This window comes from Triturus cristatus, chromosome 6 (assembly GCF_964204655.1).
Source record: "Triturus cristatus chromosome 6, aTriCri1.1, whole genome shotgun sequence".
NCBI lineage: Eukaryota > Metazoa > Chordata > Amphibia > Caudata > Salamandridae > Triturus > Triturus cristatus.
Window position 1 is genome coordinate 453,464,537 of NC_140589.1, and position 22,835 is coordinate 453,487,371.

At 45.9% G+C, this 22,835-nt stretch overlaps 1 protein-coding gene across 4 annotated transcripts in view; it reads left to right on the forward strand.

Moving 5' to 3' along the window:
• Positions 1 to 22,835, forward strand: part of PRIM2 (DNA primase subunit 2) — a 1,241,637-nt gene that overhangs the window by 139,223 nt on the left and 1,079,579 nt on the right. For all 4 annotated transcript variants that reach the window (XM_085610894.1, XM_085610892.1, XM_085610891.1 and 1 more), the window contains 2 exons: positions 18,974 to 19,077; positions 19,524 to 19,615. In XM_085610894.1, coding sequence (XP_085467020.1) covers positions 18,974 to 19,077; positions 19,524 to 19,615 — 196 coding nt within the window. The remainder of the gene's footprint in view (positions 1 to 18,973; positions 19,078 to 19,523; positions 19,616 to 22,835) is intronic.

Here is a 22,835-nt window from a genome sequence, read left to right on the forward strand (position 1 = left end):
AATAGTCAAATACTTGTTGCACCAGCACACATAATCTTGATGGTAGAAGTATGTGGCTGGGCGTTCTTCAAATATCTAACCTAGGTTCAGTATTGAAATCACCTTTAACTGGGTTAAATGCCTTGTTCAACACGTATTCCATTTTGCTTTTGCGGGCTGCCATTGGCTTTAGCGTTTAAAAAAATTAATAAATAAGGCACGCAATTGGGCAAAGGCGGGCGCATGTCCCGCCTTTGCTCTGTCCATTCCTATCGGTGTCTAGGACGCACATCAGTGCGGCACAGACGACAGGCTCCCTGGCCCCCGCTCCTCTGTGGTGCGCGCGCACCACTGGTTTCGATTCCGGCGTCTGACCCTTTGTGGTGCGCGCGCACCACTGGTTCCGAGTTATGGCCTACGTCCCAGATCCGCGTGTAAGTAGAAAAGCAGCACTGGGAAGCATTTCAGGCAAATTAGAGTAAACCTCCATAATGATCGTGTTCAAGAGACTTGCGCAGTAGAACGGGTTGGAGTCTGTCTCTCAAGCGTTTTTGGACCCGGCCTCGTGGCGTGGCCCGGCCCATCCAGACCCGTAGCGACACCAGACTAACCTCTACACCCCACACGACCCTGACTAACGTAGCCTACCCGACCCAGAACCCGGGGCTACCCACGTCCTCCCCTCCATCTTCCCGACACCAGGCAGCCTTCCCCTTCCATCGGCCTCACGGCCTCCAGTGACCCGGCCCAGCACCCCAGATGGCCGCCCTCGACCCAAGCGCAACCCCGGCCTAGTCGCGTCATGCCGGCTGGGGGGAGAGAGAGCTCCTGGTGAGTAGGGGAGGGAGGAGTAGTTTCATTCACACCTGGCCTCTTCCCAAGAGATAGTTTTGATCGCCCCTCCGGCCACCCTGAGGGCTGGCTCCACGCCTGCTGCGTGTCTGGGATCCCTCCCGACCCCACTTTGAAAGGATCAAAGGGCCGCGTGGCAGGAACACCCAACAAACGACCCCCAGGCGCTAAGACCCCTGCCCGGGAGGACTCCGGACATCAAAGAGGAGTCACCCTTTAACAAGGGGCGCTCTGGGACCCTAGGCAGTTGAATCCTGGAACGAAACGAGCCCTGCTGACATGGTCGCGGCTGAAGATCATCCTCCCAACCTCCGACGGAACTCTTGGAACCTCGTTGAGCCCTGCAGACAGCGTCGCGGCTTCACCTGGCAGAGACGGACTTCTGCCTAGAACCATCCGAGCCCTGCTGAGGTGGTCGCAGCTCACCTTGCTCCCTGGAGAACTCTGAGCCCTGCTGAGCGACTCGCGGCTCCTGGAAGATTGTCCGACCTCCGACACCCTTACTCGAGCCCTGCAGATTCGGTCGCACTCAAGAGACATTCTGTTCCGGCTGGGTCCCCAAAGATAGTCTTGTATCCCCCGGCTCAAGGATTGAGAGCCGTGGGCCGGATACGTTCCCGCATTGACCCAGATCCTAAGACTGTCCCGCTACCCCTACCCCAACCGAGACTTTGTGAGCCGTTGCTCTACTTGTACATACGCCTCTGCGGATCATAAAGATCCTGATAATTCTAGATAAAGCATACGTACTTAAGAATCTACGGTGTGGTGTCTCTGTGTTGCATGGTGCTAAATCAGCGTGTACGATCTTAGGTACAGGACCCAGCCCTGAGGGGGTCTCCGGCCAGTGCTCGGCTACTTCTCCCGGAAAAGGTGGGGCGCAGGGTGGTCAGGTACATATTCTGTCCTTCCCTGAGGCTGGCCCTTCTAACAAGCGTTTACCCGGAAGTAGGTGACGGGCATAATATAATTGTGGGGTCCTTTCTGTGATATTCCTTTCTGTTTGGTCAGCACAGTACCAGGGACAGGAAGCCTCTCTTCCAACCATCTCTCGCTACTACGACAGGCTGGCGACGGTGCAGGCTCGAGGGATGCAGGCCAGCCACCAGGTACGTCGTGCGGGGCGGGGAGTAATGAAAATCTGCTGCTTGCCTTCTGTTCATGCAAGTACCGCAGGCGTCACTCAACTAACAACCACCCACCCAGCAAGTACCCCGGATGCCACGAAACCTTCCCTCTCCTCCTCCACCCCGCAAGTACCGCTGGCATCACTCAACCTCCAAACACCCCCCAACACACACACCAAGTACAACTGGCATCACTCAACCTCCAACAACACCCCCCCACACCAATTACCGCTGGTGCCACTTAAACTCCAACACCCCCCCTCCCAGCAAGTATAGCTGGCGTCACTCAGCATCCAATTAACGCCCCCCCCCAAGTATTGCTGGTGTCACTCAATCTACCCCCGCAAGTATCATTGGCACAAAGCAATGCAGATTTTTGACTACATACGAACTCCTCTTAAGTCATGATATTTAACAGTATGTTTTCCCTTCTTACTGCACCCTCTTGCCTCCACACGCCCCAATTTCTCCTCTTTCCTCCCCTCCTCCCCAGTTACACCACTATGCTGTTATGTGTGTGATTTTTCTTCATTGCTGCTGGTCAAGCGACATGTGTTCTGTGCATTATTATACCTGTATATGCATAATTGTTCTCTGTAAAGCTCCTTAATGCTAAAATTGCGGCAAGAGTGGTGTATAAAATACTGATTCTTCACCCAGCTTTCACATGGGACACAATATTGCTCCGTTTTCACATGCTCTTTTCTCTTCGGCCTTAAAGCCTCTAACAATCCTAACAAGCAATTACAATGCAATAGGTATCGCATTTGTGAGAATTTGAGCCATTGGCATTGTAAATGACAATGCCTTTTATTTACGTATTGGTTTTGAAAAGATAAATAAATGGCATTGTCATTTACAATGCCTATAGCTTAAACTCGTTCTTAATTTTTGAGCACTCCACGAGCGTGCATCTGTTTCCCTGCTGTCTACCTAGTGTACTTCTCTTCCTCTCTGTGCTGCTCTCCCGCCTGTGTAGTTACCCCTGCCGACCTTTGTCATGTTCTCACCTTCTGATGCCCTCCCGCCTGCGTTGCTGTGTCCCTTTTCTGTTTCTCCTTCTCCCAGCTGTACATTTATCCCTTTCTGTCAACAGTTTGTTTTTCTCACCTGCCATCTGCGTTCTACATTGCTCTCTTTCTATCCTGCTTGGTTCCCTCTCCCCCACCTGCACCCTCCGTGTTGTCTCTGCCCCCCCGTGTTGCTGACCCCCCCCCCCCACCCCCCCCAGCTAAAAGGTACCGGTGAAGCAAATAGGTCTCAAAGACGAGAACAGTAGGGGTTTTCAAATGCTTTGTTTAATGAAGGTTCTGAACAGTGTGTCTGCAAACAATTCTCTTAACACATTGCTGGCGGAAGCTCTGTGCATTCAACACTGACGTCTGTATACAAACCATATGATGTAGAGTTGCTTTATTTTTCCTTACCTTGTTGCCTTGTCTTTCCATTGCCCAAGAAGTATCAAATCACCATGTCAAATTGTGTTTCTCTCCACTATCAGCGCCAATACTTGTGATTTGGATTACTATGCCCCTGTGCTCTTCTTTTTTGTAGGAGGTAGGACCCTAGCAAAGAAGTTAAAAAAGACCAGGGCAGTGGCTTTGCACATTTTTATTTCTTCACTCTTCTGGGCATAGGGGTAGAAGTGGGGAGTGTGGGGATAGCACTGCAATTGGAATTGTAGTGAGCTTCCCTTGTAGTGCATGTGCAGTCTGCTTTCTCGTAAACTTGGACTGAATTATTGGAAACGTTCATGACAGTCTTAATTTTATAAATAATGCTGGCCCCTTAGTTGGGTTTAGATTTTTTTTTTTCACATTTACTTTCTTGTAAAGAAGTGCAAAGAAAATGCTCAATGAGAGGAGTTAAACAGCACTAGAATAAAAAATAAATATTGAGATCAAGTCACCCTTTAAAACATTGCCGCTCTTACAGCTCTCATGTTGTGAGGGAAGAAAATATGGGCACTTTTAAGCCATGGTGCTTTATGATATTAGCAAGCAACTGATGTGAGCACTAAAACACTTTGCATCAATGCAGAACTTCTTTCACAAGTTAGAACAAGTCTTGTCTCGTCAATAGCTGCTGCTGCCTTGCTTCAAGATGTATTCCACCTACTGCAGCTCTGTTACCCAGGTTTACTTAATCTGTGTTAGCATGTTGTTTATCACAGTTAAGTAGTAAGTAGAGACAGTTGTGAGCACCACCAGTTTGGTACTTCACATTGGATCACTATGTGTTTGTAGTTACACATCGGTCATAGTTCTGCATGGAGACCTCTTGCAGGCATGTGACCCAGGGTTTTCTTTCTTTTTTTTTTTTTTGGTCTCTCTTCATGTAGTAATGTTCACTCACATGACAACTGTCATTATTCGTCTGTGTGACATTCTTTGAGACCTGTAGCATTCTCTCTGCATTGTGACTGTATTGTATGGTATATGGTAGTTTCAGATGTGTGTCTGTGAGATTCTGGTTAAAGCTTGGACGATGTATGTTGGTAAGTCACTAACCACACCTGAGGGTGTATTGCAGTGTGGTAGAGCAGGAGCCCTGCAGAAAATCAGCATGGATCCTGGTTATCTAGACCTGCTGTTTCCACGCCTTATTTACAGTTGGTTGAACTACTAGGTTTCCTATTGCCAGAGCTTCTGCTGGCTCTGCTTTTAGACCTTTTTGACCTGGCGGAAACTACACTCCCAGATCAGTAGTTCAGAAGGCCAGCCCTATTTAAGATGGGATTTCAAATGCAGATTTTTTTCTCAGCTCAGGAGCACCATGTGAAGCCTGCTACTCCTCGCCATTAAGTGTTCCATGGCCTCCACCCACATTGTGCGCAAAATGATTGATACAGAGAAACAAAAATAATATCAAGCGAACCACCATGTTATGGTAGCTGATCCAGCATTGCTTTCTTACGTAGGTGCTCCTGCTGTTACAGTGGAAATATTTTCCTTTGAAATACTCCACCGGAGCAGTAAGGAACTAAAAATATTAAGAACAGACTGGCGGAATGCTACCATATCTTAAATCATTTCTGTACTCTGTTATATATTACCTAAATGAGAGCTGTATGTGTGTCTCAGTGACCCCCTTCTTGTCCTGCCATTAGGAATCTTGAGTCTCAAAGCTTTGCATGTTTTTAGTTTCTTCTTATGGCTGGCAGTTGTATCTGGGCTTTTTCTTTTGAGTGGTAATGGATACTTTGGGAGTGTTGGTTTCTAGGGTGTTGTATTGTTATTATCAATGCCAATAGCTCAAACTTTAATAAGGCGAGACCTATTGCATTGCAAATGCTTGTTACTTCATGTGCAAGGGAATATAAATGATTCCCTTTATAAATGCATGTATGTTTCTTCATCCATTTATAAACGCGGCCCATCAAGTACTGGCTTTGATTTGCCCTCCTGCACCTGTATTCATATCTCATTCATAATAATTGCAAGACTAAAAGTCTTTTGATTGGAATGCATGCTAGAGCACATGAGACCAGTAGTGCATAACATGGGGATGCCCATATTGTTGAGGTAAGTCTAGAAGACAGTGCTTCCCAGTGGATAAACTCATTAACTGATCGCTCACAGGCAAGGAGACTTTCTACCTTTTGTGCTTCAAAATCCCAGTCTTTTGTGGATATCTTGGGGCTCCCCCCCTATCAACTCGCCTGTTCAGCATTTATGTTTGTGCACTTGTGAAGGCCTCATCTACCATGGGTTTTAAAATCTACATGTATAGTGATTCTTCTCAATTTGTTAGGGGGCTGGACAGCACCCCTTTCTCTCATCTGGTTGCTAAACTGTTAATTGCATTTGTTTGGATTTCGAAGGGAAGTAATAGTCTGAAGCTAAACATAGATAAAACTGAAATACTGCTTATTAATGACAAATCTGATCTTTAGTTCAAATTGGCCCGTAGAATTGTCTGTTTCATCTCCCTTAGTGAAAAGTCCTGGGGTAAAAATTTGCAGTGGCCTCCCCATGGCTAATAAAATCTCTTCTGTAGTCTGAATATGTTTCTTTCAACTGAAAGTTAGAAGGAAACGGCTACCATTTCTGACTGTGGATGGGAAAAGAGAAGCAGCCCTTACTGCGATCATTGGATCTTGATTAGATTATGCACATTCTCAGTATTTTGTTCTGTTGTCCACCTTTCTAAGTGGACTCCATTTGGTTCAAAATGCCACAGTCTGTTTGATTTGAACGCCTTCTGATAAGTGCATGATCAACTGCTACTCCAAAGTCTACGCTGGCTTGTCTTATTAAACAGAGGGTCCAGTTCAAGACACTCTGTTTTACTTCCAACGCGCTTCTGTGACTTTCCCTCTCATTTATTTTTCAACGAAATGTTAGGTAAACCCTCTGCTGTACTCTTTGCTCTTCCTGTGCTGGGGCTATCTAAATGTTTTAAATCTAGAAGTGGGTGCAAAGCTTTGTGGTTTGAGCCCTGCTGCTCTAGAATTCTCTTCCTAGTGTGCTTCAAGGAGAATGTATATTAATGTTCTTCGGAGGCACACTTAAAACTTGGCTGTTTCATTAAGTTTTTCATGTCCCTCCCCCCTCTATTCTAATGTAGTTCATCTGTGCCAGTTCAGCACCAAGTAACAGTTTGATGTACGTGGTCTCTACACATTTTATTTTTTAAATAACGATTTTAGGGGATAGTCAAACTATTTTTAAATAGGTTAAAAAATAAATAAAAGCACTTCACTATTAGAAAGTTGTATTTTTCTTATATCTACAATACCCTCTCCTATCTTAAACATCTATGGGGATCTAAAAGTGTACACAGGAGCCAACTTCAAAATTTACTAGGGGGTCTGAGAGGGCTGAACTGTAAGGTATGATTTGGATGTATCTCACATCTGGCTGGAAATGGTGGAGTGTGGAGTGCACTGGTAGAGATGATGTTTGGAGCACCGTGAGAGAGAAAAAGCACGGACATGGATGGAATGGCTGCTGGACGGCGTTGTTAGAGGGCAGGTGAAAGTAGTAGGGCATAGTACCTGTCACGAATTGGAGTTAGCAAGTGAAGCTAGTTCATTCCACTGTCTCAAGTGGGTTTAGGGGTTCTCAACCCCGCCCCATTATATATATTTTTTCATGGGATTAAATTATGCACTTTTTCTACACACGTTTGCTAAAACATCATAGGCTGTGAAAAGCTACTTGTGAAATGTTCCAGTACTTTTCATGGTTTCCCACAAAGCCTGACGATCGTCAGAAGTGTTGCAGGTCCACCTGCTCTAAGATAAGTTTGGGAACAGTGCGTGGTTAACTTTTTCAGCACAGTTTCCATTGCAAAATGTATAAAGCCAGCGGTTAGAAACTCTGTTGCGAAAAAAAAGTTTCACAGGGCCAATCATTTACCACAGCATTCATCTACATTTCACTTGGTTCCATTTTTCTATTCTGACCTTTCAAGTAGATTATATATTTTTTGAAATGCCATACAAAATACGGATAGGAATTTAGGTTTCCTAAACTCTCTGGTGACAGTGCACGCTCGATACCAATTAGAGCTAATAAACCTGGTGGACTGCAGCCCATGAACAACCTAAGCAATACAAGAAGATGGTGTGTTCTGGGTAACAGAGTGCACAGTAAGGTATCTTTCATGATTTAATAAAACCACCTTCCTATACTGGTGTATAAAATGTGTTTAGTCGCAGCTATAAAAACAGACTTTTAAAAATAATTGCAACAGGGAGAGGATGTAGCCTTACATTTAGAGCGTCGACGTCGAAGGTGGAGAACCGGGTTCAAGTCACGGCAACGACGCCCAACATCCTATGATTCTGGGCAAATCACTTAATTTCCCCGTGCCTAACAAAAACAAGCATTGGCATAGCCAATTGGTCTCGCCTTTGGGACCTTATAAGTGTTTAGCCATGCAACAGTTGATGTTGTTGCACCAAGGATATTGTGCTGGATAACTAAACACTTATAAGGTCCCAAAGGCGAGACCTATTGGCTATACCAATGCTTCTTTCGGATATGCTCTTGAGTTGGAATGGTATCTGTGAGCGATGCCTTCCTGAATGAGCATGGAGTACATTTTGAATTGTTGTCTTCTGTGTGGCTTTGAACCCCTACATAAAACAGAGGTCTTCCCCACTATGGATAGCACACATTTTTGTGGATGTTTGTCACATGTGTGGCTAGTATAGCAAAGGACGAGCTCCAGACCTTTGCAGATTAAAAATAGCGAAATCTGTTTGCCAACTGATTGCCAATAATGTTATTTGTTAAAATGGTGAATTGTAAACACTTGAATGTGTCCACATTTCTGTGGAAACGAGCGCCCTGTTGTTTCTACATGCAGAGTCTTGGCGTGCATGCGTGGCACTTAGCCCTGCAGCAAACAAAAACCGCACCTACCACGCACATCTCTTTATTCGTACGGAAAATAAAATGGCGTATTCCAACCAATCACTGGAAATACAATTCCTTGATGTTTCTATTTCCCAATGTCTTGCTCATCTCACACATTAGAAATGCACACAATCGGGAATATTTAATGCAAATGCATCTGCATACTTTTATGTACTAAATGCGTACGTCATCTTTCTGAACAAAAGCAAAAACGTGCACACAAGCAAACACAATGCCCCACACTTACGAAAAACTACATAGAAAGCACACATATTATATCATACACATACAAAAAACAGGGAACAGTCATACACCACACAAAGGCACATACATTACACAAATGCACACAGATAGGTACTAGCAAAAAAGACATACATACGCTGAAGGGCACACAAAACAACTGAGTTCGTAGCCAAGCACAGAATACAAACATGCATCGCATACACACATTACACACGCATACTTATCTATAAACACAGTCACTCCTTATATAAAAAATAATAATAATTCACACCATGCAAAGGCGTTAGAGAAGCTTTTGTATACATTCACAAACGCACAACTCAAAGTCACAGTCATACTTTACACATAGTAGCACTACTACGGCGCTATATACCAAGTACAAAGGCGTACACAATCTACACAAACACACAGACATGTACAAAGGCACAAGCACAACATTCGCACAGCACACACACACACGCCATAAAATGTGATACACACATCATTGTACACATTTATTGCACAAGCAAACGCGCATGAGCGTTTACATACACAATGACTCGTGCACAAGCTCACAAGTAACGTGCAGTGGGGTACACAAAGAAACAAAATGCTACTCTATGAAAGCACACATATAGAATACAAAGAAATACACATTTTACAGACTTAGACAGTCATACACGGCTCGCATACATTGTACAGTTAGAAGCAATCTACACAGACACACACATTACACGTAAGCCCTCACACACCGATGCTCCTTTGTCTCTACTTTCAATGGCCACTCCTACATTCACCGGCAACACTGACACACACAAATCTGACTCTTTAACACGCAGTTATATCCCAGCAAACGTGCTCATTGCAAACGCCCTGCTCAGTACTGCATGCTCCCTAAGTGACAAAAGTGCATGTGCCTGGTAAACAGATGTGCCTCGGTATAATATAGAAACTTAGAGGGGAAGAGGCTGCAGAGGAAAAACGAGAATGACAGAATAAGAGCTGGTAAGACGTCATACACACAATATGAAATGTATAGGGGCAATGTGCGCTACATTTCACTAAAGAATGCCAGCGACAAAATACACAGGGCCACAGGGTGTTAGAAGGGAGGTCGGGACAGTGGAATAAAGAAATATAGCAAAGAGTGAACGGAGAAATTGATGCGGAAAAGTACGAATGAAACGCTGCAGTGAGTCATGGGAAAAGAAGGAAAACGTGCATGGGAAGGGAAGGAGGCTAACTGAACGGCACGGGTGTAAAAGGAGGAGAGAGGAGAGAAGAAGGGAGGAGAGTCAAAGTGGCGGGAAGAGGAGAGGGGGCATGAAGGAATCTAAGGCAAGGTAAAGAAAGGGAAGATGGACGAGATTAAGAGGAGCCACAGGTGGACTTCAGAAAAAAGAAGGGAGGAAATGGTAGAGGAGAAGTCTCAAAAACGCTGGAAAGAATGAGAAAAGAAACGAGGACACGAGTCGAGCCTTACAGCAGTAAGAGGCTACCCCCTCTCAATCGGAGAAAAAACACCAAACTTTATCACTCCAAAAAAGTGGCATGTATGATTGCCTTAACAACTAAAAGGTGTTGGAACTGTGACAAACACATGACAGGACTGGACTGATATATGGCGGAGATCATTTATCAACCTTCACCAGTTTATAAGTTATGCCAGTCATTCGTTTATGATTTATGATCCAGTCGGAATGATTTAGGACACTCAAAATGATTTATGCCACTGTAATAATGATTAATGGCCCTGTCATATTAATTTATGACTGACTGCTGTGATTTATGAGGGCAATGACGTAAATAGATCACACATGTTAATAAAAATGTGGCCAAGACTTCACCCAAGAAATAAAAAAACACAAGGGCTGGTGTAATTTGTTTTCACAAAAGTATCGGTGGGATCTGCACATACAGGTTGGAAGGGGCCAAGTGCGGGGGTTATGTTTTGAGGGGCAGCGACGTTTTGGGATAAAGGATGATGGCAGGAGCTGGGATGAAGGTTAATGTGTTTTTTAGGGTGCTCATTGAACACTGCGGTGACTTGTGGAGTTAACATGGTACGGCAAGCTCGCGCCAGGAAGACTCCGTCGTCTTTTGAATGCCCGTAGGTGGGCTGCTTCAATGTTTGTCGGGACACGCTTCTAATAAGAGAGCATCAGCTCGAAGCGTTCACGTTTGCTTGTCTCACAGATATGAGGCACAAAGAGGTTGCCAGACACACCCGCCGCACAATTATCAACTAATACTCCTGCGTGTACCTGCGTATCACGAATAATGTGACAAACCGGAATGAGGAACCAGAGTAAATACCATCACCATTGTTCTCTGGCAGAAGTGTGAGTCAGTAAGTGAAAGAGGAAGTCTACGCATGACGCCAGCGTTTCATCAGACAATCTCTGCGTCAAAACAACATGTCGTACAGGTTTTGAAAGTTAGAGAGCGGACTTGCGTGCTTCTTTCATTGTTTGCTTTGAGATATCTCGGTGTAGTGTCTGTGCAACAGCGCAATTTAACTGGTAAGAAAAACTCCCCGTCATTGGGTGGACTTGTCACCGTTCATACCTGTGATAAGGAGACTCAGTAACTCCTCATTTTGACCTGAAAATGGTGCTAAGCCAAGGGAAACCAGTGTGTGGCGCGACAGCTCCTTTCACCTTTTCTGTTAGTGAGGTCTGAACGAAACAAGCATTGGCCGCGCGATGCGGCAAGCTTGTAGTAATGTAAAAAAAAAAACGCTAGTGATGCACGCACAGCAGCAGGAAAAAGTGAAAGTGATCCCGCTGGAAGGGAGGCAGATGGCGGCTGCGCGTGTGCACGCTCGCTTGAACGCAAGCTTGAGGCCAGCAAAAGCCACTGGTAGCACTGATACTACATGTCTTGCAGGGCAACGCATGCGCTGGCTCGGGCGAGACCTAATGAAGGTGTCCTCATGTAACCAAACTAGTGCTATGTAAATCGCTGGTCTAGTTCGCGCTATATAAAACTCTAAAAAATAAACTGGAATTTAGAATTCTCTAGCTTGAAAAGATGGAATCTGTCTGTATGATCCATAACTTTCGTGCCTCTAGTTAAGCTGTTTTAGCACCAGAAAGCCTTGTAAAGGTTTCTACGGTGGCCTCTCACCCCATACCTCAGACAACAAAAGTGTTGTTCTATGAAAAGGTTGTTGTCTGTATCTGCTTAGTAGCTAGGGTATCCCTGCAAACCAATTAGATTGGCTGGCTCTGAGATGCTGGCACGTGGCCACTGCGAAGGGGTTTTACAGCTTCTGCTTGATTGAGCTGCTCTACTAGGAAGTCGAAGATTTCCCCTCTGCCTCCTTCCTGTCTGTTCCCAGCTTAAATACACTTTTCTCCTTTATTTACATTTCTGGCCTCAAGTCGAATAATGTAAAATGTACACATTTTGTTGCACCTTCGCTTAAAATTATAAAGCTTTACAAATTCTGTGAATACACATGTGAATTATTGTTGAACCAGCAAACTATAGTGTTATATTATGTACATGTGCAAACCATTCTAAATGCAACCTGTGTTCCTCAATTGAATATATGAAGTGCAATAGGGAGGTACATAGACCAAGTGCGAAGAATATGTCAAGATACACGAGGCCCAACCACGCAAGTGGGTAGTGTTTTTATGGTGTCTAGTATGAGAATGCTAGGTTATGATATATTTATCTTTTTTGTTCCCCCGCATAATCTACAAGTTTTAGTCGCAGAAATATGGGGATATGCCTGCTTTTGGCCAGTTTGGGGTGGGCAGGGCATTGTGCATTTATGAAAACTTAACCACAAAACTTAAACTTGCACAATATTTCAGGAGTATGTATGTCCTAACAGAATGGATTGAAGTACTGTGAAAGCAAGAGTGTAGTAGTGACAAAGTGGATCAATACAAAGGACAAAAAGCACTTGGCTAAGTCAAGGCTGTGATGCAGTGAGCTTCGAAGGAGAAGCTAACAGGGAAAAAAATATTACTTGAAACACATGCAGTAATACGAACACGTTGATGATTGGCACCGGCGGGAATCACTTTGTGTAAAAAAAATTCTCCTGGTGAAAGGGCAGAGTGCCTTCACTAACACTGAAGTTGGCCAACAGCTGAAATGGGCTGTCCCCTTACCCCAGGATATATGCTAAGGTGGGTGTTAGAAAAGTGTGAATCACACAATAAAAGATCAATGGTTGATGAAGTCTGACCATTTTCCTGATGCATGATGTGAATGTAACAATAACTGATTAATGGCTGAAGTGGACCGAACACTTTGTCGATGTCCTATGATGTGGTAGGTGGAAACAAAATGAGAAAGTCACAGTAAAGGGTGTACGTCACAACGTATGCTGTGGTGGGTGAAATTATAATGTGAATTGGACAAGAACTGATTGATGTCGTGACCCATGGGGTCTGGCCTCTTGGCAATGTAGAGCAATTCCCCCTCCAACAATATTACACTTAGTGCCTGGTGAAGGGGAGATAGTGGGGGAGGGCTGCAAAAAAAACATTGGCACAGGAGAGGCAAAAAGAAAAATGCTGCCATGTTTTCCTTTTGCTGGCACCACTGGGTCGTCCACTTTCCCAAAAAAGAAAATCTCTGATCCCTAGTGTGGATTCCTTGCCTAGGAATACAGCTTGGCAGGAATTCCTTTAGGGGAGACGTTTCTGGAAAGGGTATACTCACCTTTGCAGTGATGGTTAACTGGCATCTCCACTCCCTTAGGGGGGGGTTGGGGTGGTGGAGAGAAAATGCCTTTAACCCATGGACCCCTCACTAGCATCTGCTCCGTTGCTGCTGTTCGTTAAACTAATGCTGGTGGGGCTGACAGGAATTCCATTTCGCATCTCTTTTTGTTTTTAAAGGTGAAGTCTCCAGTTAAAGCATTGGAGTTTCCCACAAGTTCTAATCCCACGTACATCGTACTACGTAAAGGGCTCATGACACAAATATCTTCATTAAACTGAAGCGGTGAATAATGTATTTCTATTTATGGTCTGCTATGAGCACATACAATTGCAGGTGTACAAATGTTTCAAGGTCACTTCGAACCCTGAGGTCTAGTTTGGATTTAGCTGTTGTTGACCACTGTGATTTGCCCCATTATGTGATTTGCATCACTTGTATTTTGCAAGATCTCTTTACAAGGGGTTCCAGTTGGCTTTTCCATCTACCATTTTATAAGCATGTTTCCTCTTTAAAGAGGGGGAAAAAACAATCGCTAGAAAATACTTGACTACTCTACTTTGCTAACTTGAGAGCCAAGTGCTGAAAAGGTACTTTGCTCCCATCCTAGCTTGATATTCCAAAATCTATGGGTGTACAGGACACCAGAGGTGAAAGACCCCATTTAACGTGGTGGGGCCTGGTATCGTCTGAATGATCTGGGACCTCCCGAACTGATTTGCAGCAAGTGAGAAAATATCAAACAAAATGTATCCACCAATCATATTTACTATTGCCACACACGACTAGATTCCTGCTTCATCTCCTTGTATCACCTTATCCTGCTGTGGATGCCCAAAGTATGCTGAGGTGCATGCTTGATTACTATCGAATATGGCACCATCATTCCATCAATGTATAATGTCACCTGCAATACGCATTGCAAACTTCCACTGAATTCTCGCTTAACATATGAAGATAAATACACATCTTTCAGTACAGGAATAGTGATCCAAGGCAGATCAGTGACTAAAGTTGGCTATCTCCCAGCAGCACGGTCACATTTCCAATCACTGATGGAGAGTTCAGGTACGAGATCCTCATTCTTTTTTGAGTGTATGAATAATGGGTGATGCATTTGAATTTTCATATGCTTCTTTGAATTAGAAATTTGACTTTGAAGCTCTGGTGGGTGAAAAGGCTAACTGATGGGAAAGAAGTATTGAAAAAAAGTGCTGTTTTTCCAAACACGCCCCGAATCTGAAAAAGACGCTGCCTTTCTCCGAGGCATTTCTGCTCTGCCTCGGAGAAAGGCGGTGGTGTCTTCCGGTGCCCTCGTTTTTTTTTGCTCTTTAACTTTCTGTGACTCCGCGGCTTTTTAGACTGGATTGGGTATGAGGCCATTTCCGGTTCATCCCGTTGTACGGGACCTTCGGAAGTTTTGCAGCGCAATCATTGCAGTTGATTAGAGGTGGGGCGGAATGTTAATGGTGGCGGCATCGGTTTGCCCCTGGGAGGCATGGATCGAGTCAAAGGGCGCGAGAAGGGAATTCGAACTGAACCGCGACTTTCTCTCCTGAGGCGGCCTGTGGTCCATGGGCTGTCGTGAGGGTGGACTGTGACCCTGCGCTGGTGACCCCTCTCTCCTGGAGTGCTGCTGCTCCCGGGGCTGTGTGCGCACACTGCACGCCTGCTCCTTCCGAGGCTAACCCACTTTCCCAGGCACAGGAGAGACACAAGCTCTCAGCACTGATTGCGCTGAAGGAGAAAAACAGCATCGGAGGCAGGTTCGGCGTCCTAACCCCCCCCCCCCCCCCCCCCCCGCAGCCCCCCACTCATCCCATCCAAGTCCTGCCTCCCCTCCAACCTTGCGATCTCATCCCCATCAAACGTTCTTCCTAAGCCACGTCCCCTCACCCACTCTCACCCCTCCAAGCCTTCTTTTCACTCACATCCCCGCTCTCGCCCCGCCGAGCTGTGCCCTCACTCGCTTCCACCCTTAGCCCCCTCTCGCCCCGCCGAGCTGTGCCCGGGTTCTCACTCACTTCCACTCTGGCCCCCTCCCGCTCCTCCGAGCTGCCCCTGGGATCTCACTCATTTGTACCCTTCGTCCACTCTCACCCCGCCGAGCTGTGCCCTCACTCGCTTCCACCCATAGCCCCCTCTCGCTACTCCGAGCTGCCCCTGGGATCTCTCACTCACTTCGACCCTTCGCCCCCTCTCGCCCCACTGAGCTGTGCCCGGGCTCTCACTCACTTCCACCCTGAGCCCCCTCCCTACCGCCCCGTGGTATGCCCTTACTCACTTCCCTCACCCGTCCATCCCTCTGTGCATCAAACTCACATCCCGCCTTAGCCCCCTGGAAACCACTCCCGAGTTGTGCACCTCCTTCACACCCCACCAAGCCACACTCTCACCCCTTTAATCTATGGCCCCCAGTCCTCACTCATATCTCTCCTCCGCAGCCCCACTACACCAGGAGCTATCCCCTCGCCAGCCTCACTTACCCCCATGAGGAATGGTCCTCGCATCTCTCCTCGCCAGCCCTCGCCCTCATGAGCTACGGTCCTCACTTTCACCCCACTTTAAGCCCTGCACCTCCTTCACACCCCACCCAAGCCACACTCTCACCCCTCCAGTTCAAGCTATGCTCTTCACCCACTCCCCAGGAGCCCTGTCCCTCACTCACTTCCCTCACCCTCATGAGCTATGGTCCTCACTCGCATCCCACCAAAGGCACATCTCACTCCTCTAAGCAATGCTCCACGCTCACATCCCTCATCCCCAACCCACTGCCTTCATATTTCTGCTCGGGCGAGATGTGGGCTATGGTTTATGTTGCCAACTGGGCCCTCAGATGAACTGAATTCAGAAATCACATTTAACAAACTGTTTGATCCTGAGCAAATTACCTCAGCTAACGTATCCGCTAGAAAAACAACATGTACTAGTCCTACGCTCACACATATGCATATCCTCACACCCCCAACCAAAGCCCTGCAGCTCACCAACTTCTCTTCTACCTCACACCGTCCCAACCCGCCCCCACTCCTTGTATTTCCCACAACGCCCCCTCCCACCTAGTAGCCTGTAGGAAAGTCCAATGCTTCTCTGGGTTGCCAGGACAACCGTTTAATCAGAGGGCTGCCCCCTCTGATTCAGGAGGCGCGCACTCGTGAGGGGCACATGGATGGAGTGGGGGGCACGGACAGGGCACTGCACGGGGAATGGCACTGCCCAGAGAGAGAGAGATGGAGGCTGCAGGGGACGCGGGCACATGTCTTGGAGAATATGATCTTATTTTGCAGCTGTGAAACCAGGGAGACCCGGGTTTCAATCTCAGCTTCCACAACTAATTAAGTGTGTGACCTGGTGCCATCCGCTGCATCTCTCTAACCCCAGATCCACTAGCTGGCAACAAGGAGAGCCGTCAGGCAAACTTTCTGAGCGTTACGTAATTACAGTAATGCCATCGGCATTTGCATATGCTAAGAAGCACCTTTGTAGCAAGAGGGTGAGACACGCACAGCCTAACCAACCATTGATGCACAGTGCCCGTCCAATGATGCCAACTAATAAAAGAGGGCTAAGGCAACTGCCCTGGACAATGGCAAAGAGGATACAGATAAAGCAGCACAGAAACCGTTTAAAAACAAACAAATATGTATGAGCACAAGAGCAGAGACAGTTCTGAAAGAGTGAGGTATCCAAGGCTGCTCCAAACCAGGCGAGAGTCATTCATGTCATTCAGTTCTGCGTTCCCTTTGCATCTTGGTACTTGCAGTCCCAGGTGAAAGAACAACTGCAGACTCTCAGACTCTGCAAAGTAAAAAAAAAGAGTAGATGAAGTGCTCACAGCTGACATGGGAGATTTATATTATCTCTCATCAGCACTGAATTTAACTTCAATAGAGCAGTAATTTTTTTAGTTAAACTAGTGCCCAGTGAGAATGATACATGATAGAATTATGAATACATTTTTAGGTCTGGCATCAGTCTAATGACTGAAAACAGTTCTACACACCCTTCAGGCTTCCCTATTCCATCCACGAGTATTTATCTCATCAAGACCAGGTGTTTAGGTCTCGCCTATTAGTTACCAATTCTTCAAAATATTCATGGAGTGGACTTTGTCTCCGATTAGAGGCATCTTTCCCTCTCACCTCGCGCTTCTTGCAGTTACAGGCCCATGGAATGATGCAATTTTGCAAATGAGGATTTTTCAGCATAATTGAAGATTTGCAGCATTTTCCACATAATCGACCATCTTCTGCTGCTTCAAGGGTCATTGTATCTCCCTCCCCCCACCTTTCTGGGGTACAGGGCATAGCACAAACCAGGGCCCCTCAGCAGTCAAGACTATGAATATCTGTGGGTTATGGAATCTCGGGACCCCCACCTCATCCAGCTGGGGGCCCCCATTGTTTTGCATCAAACCACTGCTGGGCTAGTGAGGGGGTCCCTCCCCCCTAAAAACAAGCATTTACAATGCAACGGTCTCGGCATTGTTAAAGTTAGAGCTATTGGCATTGATCATGACAATGCCGTTTCTTTAAATGTTTTAAAAACAAAAACATAAAAATAATGTCATGAGCAATGCCAATAGCTCTAACTTTACCAATGCCGAGACCATTGCATTGTAAATGCTTGTTTCCTCTTGCAAATACTGTTGTCAAATATAGTTGCTGGGCAAAAAAGCAAAATCCATTTAAGTTAAACATGTTAGTATTAATCATCCCATCACGCTCTTGATTGGCCACGTGTGAATTAACATTTCATAAATATGTTTAATTAACCTTCAACTCTTCTGCCAAATATTGAAGCAGGTTCTGATTTCCAAAGAGGAGAACAAATATTGTCTGCAGCCCAAAATTGCCATTCTCGAGGCACGTTTTCCAATCGTTACTTTGACTGGTTTTGTGGTATCGACAACCACTTATAAAACATGATGTCGTTTATCCAGGCCTTTTTTTAATTCTTAATTTTTTTTTTTTTTATGATTTTTTTATTAACAATAGCTCGAGAAATCACATTACACCGCGTAAATGTCGTGAGTACATTAATTTTTTTATATGCAGAGAATCATAAGCAATACTTTCTCGGGCGGAGCAAGCTCCCATGTCATCCATTTTCATAAAACTGTTCTGCCCCCAACAGCCCTCTGTATCTTCTCCAAGACGCCCACACACCTTTTCCAATTTCCGAGTACACCCCCTACTCTTGTACACTGTTTCCTCCGCAATTTCACACCAATAAAGATCACGTTTCCATTCCTCAATCAGACTGGGTGCCGACACCCCCCAATTTTTGGCGATGTTGCGCGTTGCCACCCCCGCTGACAGTGCTAGCCATATACTCGCATACCTGGGCCATTCTACCTCCCACTGATCATTAAGAGAAGCCATTTAGGTTCACGGGGGACAGGCGCATCCACCACCTCCGATATAACTTCCGTGATCTTCTGCCAGAACATGGGAATCTCGGGATATTCCCACAAGATGTGTATGAAGGTTCCCTCCTCCCCACACCCCCTGATGCACCTCGCCGATGGGGCCCGACCCCAAGAATAGGGATGAGTGCGGGGATAGTAGGTGCGATGCAGTAGCCTTTTTGACGTTTTTGATGCCTCTGCTTGTTTCATCCACAGTCTGACTCGTTCCCTTTTGCTAATTAATGTTTTTTACCCCGAATCTGTCGTGCAAGTGTCCTTCTTCTAATGTTTTTCTATTGGACTAATGTTCCTGTTTTGGAATTATTTAGTTCTGAAGGCAGTCGAAAGTCTTGGAGTGAGCTACGTGAAAACCAATGACCAGTACAAAACGAAGCTCGAAAGTGAACTGCGAAAGCTTAAGTTTCCATACAGGGTAAGTGTGAGGCAATGGTATTAGCAACTGTATTACGAGTTGGTGGTTGTAAGGGGACTGAAGTTTTGGGATATAATAACTTAGTTACAGTTTGTTAAACTGTTTGTCACAGTGAACATCTTGCATGTTGTTAGACAATGGGAATTTGTGAGGAAACGAGTTGACTTTCACATTTCTTAGATTAACAACGGCCCAACAACGTTGGCTGTCATGAGCTGCATATATTGTTACCAAGCAAAGATAACGCACTTTACAATACATTGCTTCACAAGTTCTATAATTAGACTATTTTCGGCCTGCGAGGTTCGTGCTGACATCTCTGAAATTGACATTATTATGGAAAGAACCATCTCCATTGATGTGGTGGGAAATTAACATTATTATGTTGTTGGAGCAGTAGTGCTGCTTGCCATATGGTTATTAATTTACTCTTGTTTATCTTTCAGCCACTCGTAGGTGTCATAACTGATGACGAATATGATAACAGGCGGAAGGACCACATTTCTCACTTCATTCTTCGCCTCGCCTACTGCCAGTCGTGAGTATACCAGAATTAGTACTCCATTTTTGTCACTTGTCTAAATTCTTGCTTTTCATGGTATTGGGTTTCCAAATATGTCGCTTAGTAGTACCAGTGGTATTTTGTAGATGCTTGATAAACAATGATAACTAGCAAATTCATAAATACTATTGACATCGGATTACAAAGTATTGGAATATTTCAGCGTAACAGACATAAAATGCAAAGTACATTATTCTGTTACAACAAATATTCTGAATTTAAGATGATGCATTTAGAGAAAAGAGTTTTAAGACCTTACTTTGGAATTTGACCATCAATGTGTTTTTTTTGTGTTAAATATTTAAAGTCTAGAATCGGATATCCTCTCTGTTTTTCCCATTTTATATCTTCAAATCCTATTTAGTCTGATGAGAGGTAGAGAACAAAATGCGTTTGTACCTAAAACACGATGAAAGTCTGGTTAACTGGGGCCACAATGCACAAAATTCTTATCTGAATTTGACAGTTGAGTCAATTTTACTGCTTTTTCGCTTCAGAGAGATGGTCATATCTCCGTAGTCCCTCTGTAGATCAGAAGTCATGAGTATTTTTTGTGTAAATAATTTTTAAGACTAACAAATAGTCTTTCCTCAATTAAAGTTCAGCGCTGGGTGCGAGACAAACTTAGTATCAAATGGTAAACGACTTTGAGATGGTCTTTTATTTGTGGTGTAAAGATCACATTTGTTCAAAGCTGAATCCCATATCTAGCCTTTCCCAATGCGACTGGTAAATTTCTTAATTGGATAGTTACATGAAATTTTAGTTTCTGTCTGATTCTTAAGAACTGCGAGAACTTTTTTTGTTTCAGTGTATGTAAATCTTGTTATCTTGTTATCCAGTATTAGGGGTGTCTTTCATAGATTCACATGCCTGAATCTTTCCCCGTCGTCGAGACGGGAGCCTCCGGTACATAAAAAAGTAATGTCCTATAGACATACATAGAGAAAAAATAGGCCTAAGGGCCTCCCCTTAGCCGCCTATCCTAGTCCTTATGTAAAAAGGACCAAACTCTTAGAGTCAGCCAATCAGCTATCACCTCCCTCTAGAACCTTCCTGGCAGGAGCCTCAGTCCCTCAGATTTTCTACCGCACGTTGTGCTAGGGAGTCTCCAACCTGAGTTCTCCTCAGGATCTCTTTCAAGCCAGATTATTCACGTTTTTTGGTGACTTTTTTCTTCAGGATTTCAACGCTGACTACTTCATCTTATTGCTGCAGTGAGTGTTTATTTCATCTACAACTCCTGGCATGTCTGAATCCCAGAAGAAAGCCCTTTTCAGGGCTTGTTCTTCATGTGGGAAGAAGAGGCTGCATGTGGACGACAAGCATGAACTATGCTTGTATTGCCTTTATCCGGACCACGTCCCTAAGGACTGTAAAATATGCAGGTCTTTTCCACATAAGACAGGGAGGGCCGCCTGCTTATCTGGCTGGACAGGCTCAAGGACAAAGACAGTGTGGTGTCCTCAGAGGCGAGCTTTTCCGGAGCCTCTGAAGTCTCCCTGAAGAGGCCGAGAGTGACATCTCCTGGCCCCTCAGACGCTCCTCCTAAGAAGACACACAAGACGTCTTCAGAGGCAAGATCTTCGACATCTTCAGCGTCTGGCAAGGTCTCTGTCACTTTCAAGAAGCCTACTCTGTCGGCCACAAAAATTGCGACACCATCCTCTGAGCAAAAAAGGCCATCAGGACATGTCTCCACAGCAACGACGACCGTGTCCACATCCACAGCGGCGTCGGTCCGCTCGTCGACGACGACGACCCCTTCATCATCGTCTGCAGGTACCCCTATCTCGTCTATTATACTCTTAAAACCGTCGTCTAAATCATCGTCGACGACGAAGATAGTCCCGTCGAGGACCTCGTCGATGAGGAGCCCTCCGTCGACGGAAGAGTCGACGACGAGGATATCAATGACGAGCGCGTCGACGACGAAGGCATCGTCGACGAAGATGTCGACGAAGAGGTCGACGACCAAGGCATCGTCGACGACCAAGGCATCGTCGTCGGAAGCGTCGACGACGAAAGCGTCGACGACGAAGGCATCGACGACGACTGAATCGTCTACGACCGCATCGTCGACGAAGACTTCGTCGACGAGGAAATTATCGTCGATGGGGACCCCGTTGGTGACAGCCATACCGTCGACAACGGAGCCATCGACGGGAATGTCGTCGTCGTCCATGGGACGGAAAACCACGGAGGTTTCTGTGCAAGGATCTGCTGGCAAACTTTCCAGACCACAGATTACCCCGGAAGCAACATCTCCAAGCAAGGTCCAAACCAATTTACCTCTGGAGATTCTGCAGAGCGAAGAGTCCGAGGAGGAGCTCTTTCAGCAAGCTACTTCCCCTTCCGAGCTGTTTGTCAAATGCCAAAGCACGGACGAGGAGCAGGAAGATTCAGGAGCGCCCCGTCCAGGAACAGGTCCGCACGGAGGTCACTCCAATGGTCTGCCTCCCTCTGGCAATAGTTAAAGACCTCAAGTTCCTTATCAGGGATTACAAACAACGTTTCCCAGAACCACCAAGGATGGATACAGGGGTCCCAATGCCAACTACAAACCCCCCATCGACAGCCCCAAGGCAATCACGGCCGGTTACGCAGGTCTGCCACGAGCCGCCACCTCAGGTGATAGTCATCGGATGAGGAGGCTGAGGAGATGGAAGAGGGAGAGGTCCAGGGAGACCAAACAGACCAGGATGAGGAAGAGGAGTATGTAGCATCTTCACCACCTTCCCCACAACCGCGCCAGGCGGATTCACCACCTGTGGATATTGGTGGTTTTCATAAGCTCGTTGAACGGGCTGCAACGCGCTTCCATATGGTCATGGAGTCGGCGGAGACGGAATGCTTCCTCCATGACTTTAAAGAGCAGACGAAGAAGACGACCAAATCAATCCCTATCATCGACTTCCTCTGGGACCAGGGAAAGAAGTTGATGCTGACGCCAGCTTCAGTTCCTGCGGTTGTTCCGCGCCTGGATAAGAAGTATAAGGCACCGTCCACGGCACCAGCTTGCCTGACTGGCCACCCGAAGCCGGATTCTGTCGTGACTCAGGCAGCCCAGAAAAATTCACGAAATCCCTCCTCGCCTCTGTCAGCACCACCGGACAAGGAGGGCAGAAAATTAGACACAATAGGAAAAAGGTTTTCGACCACTTCGGCAATGACCATCAAGGTGGCCAATTCCATA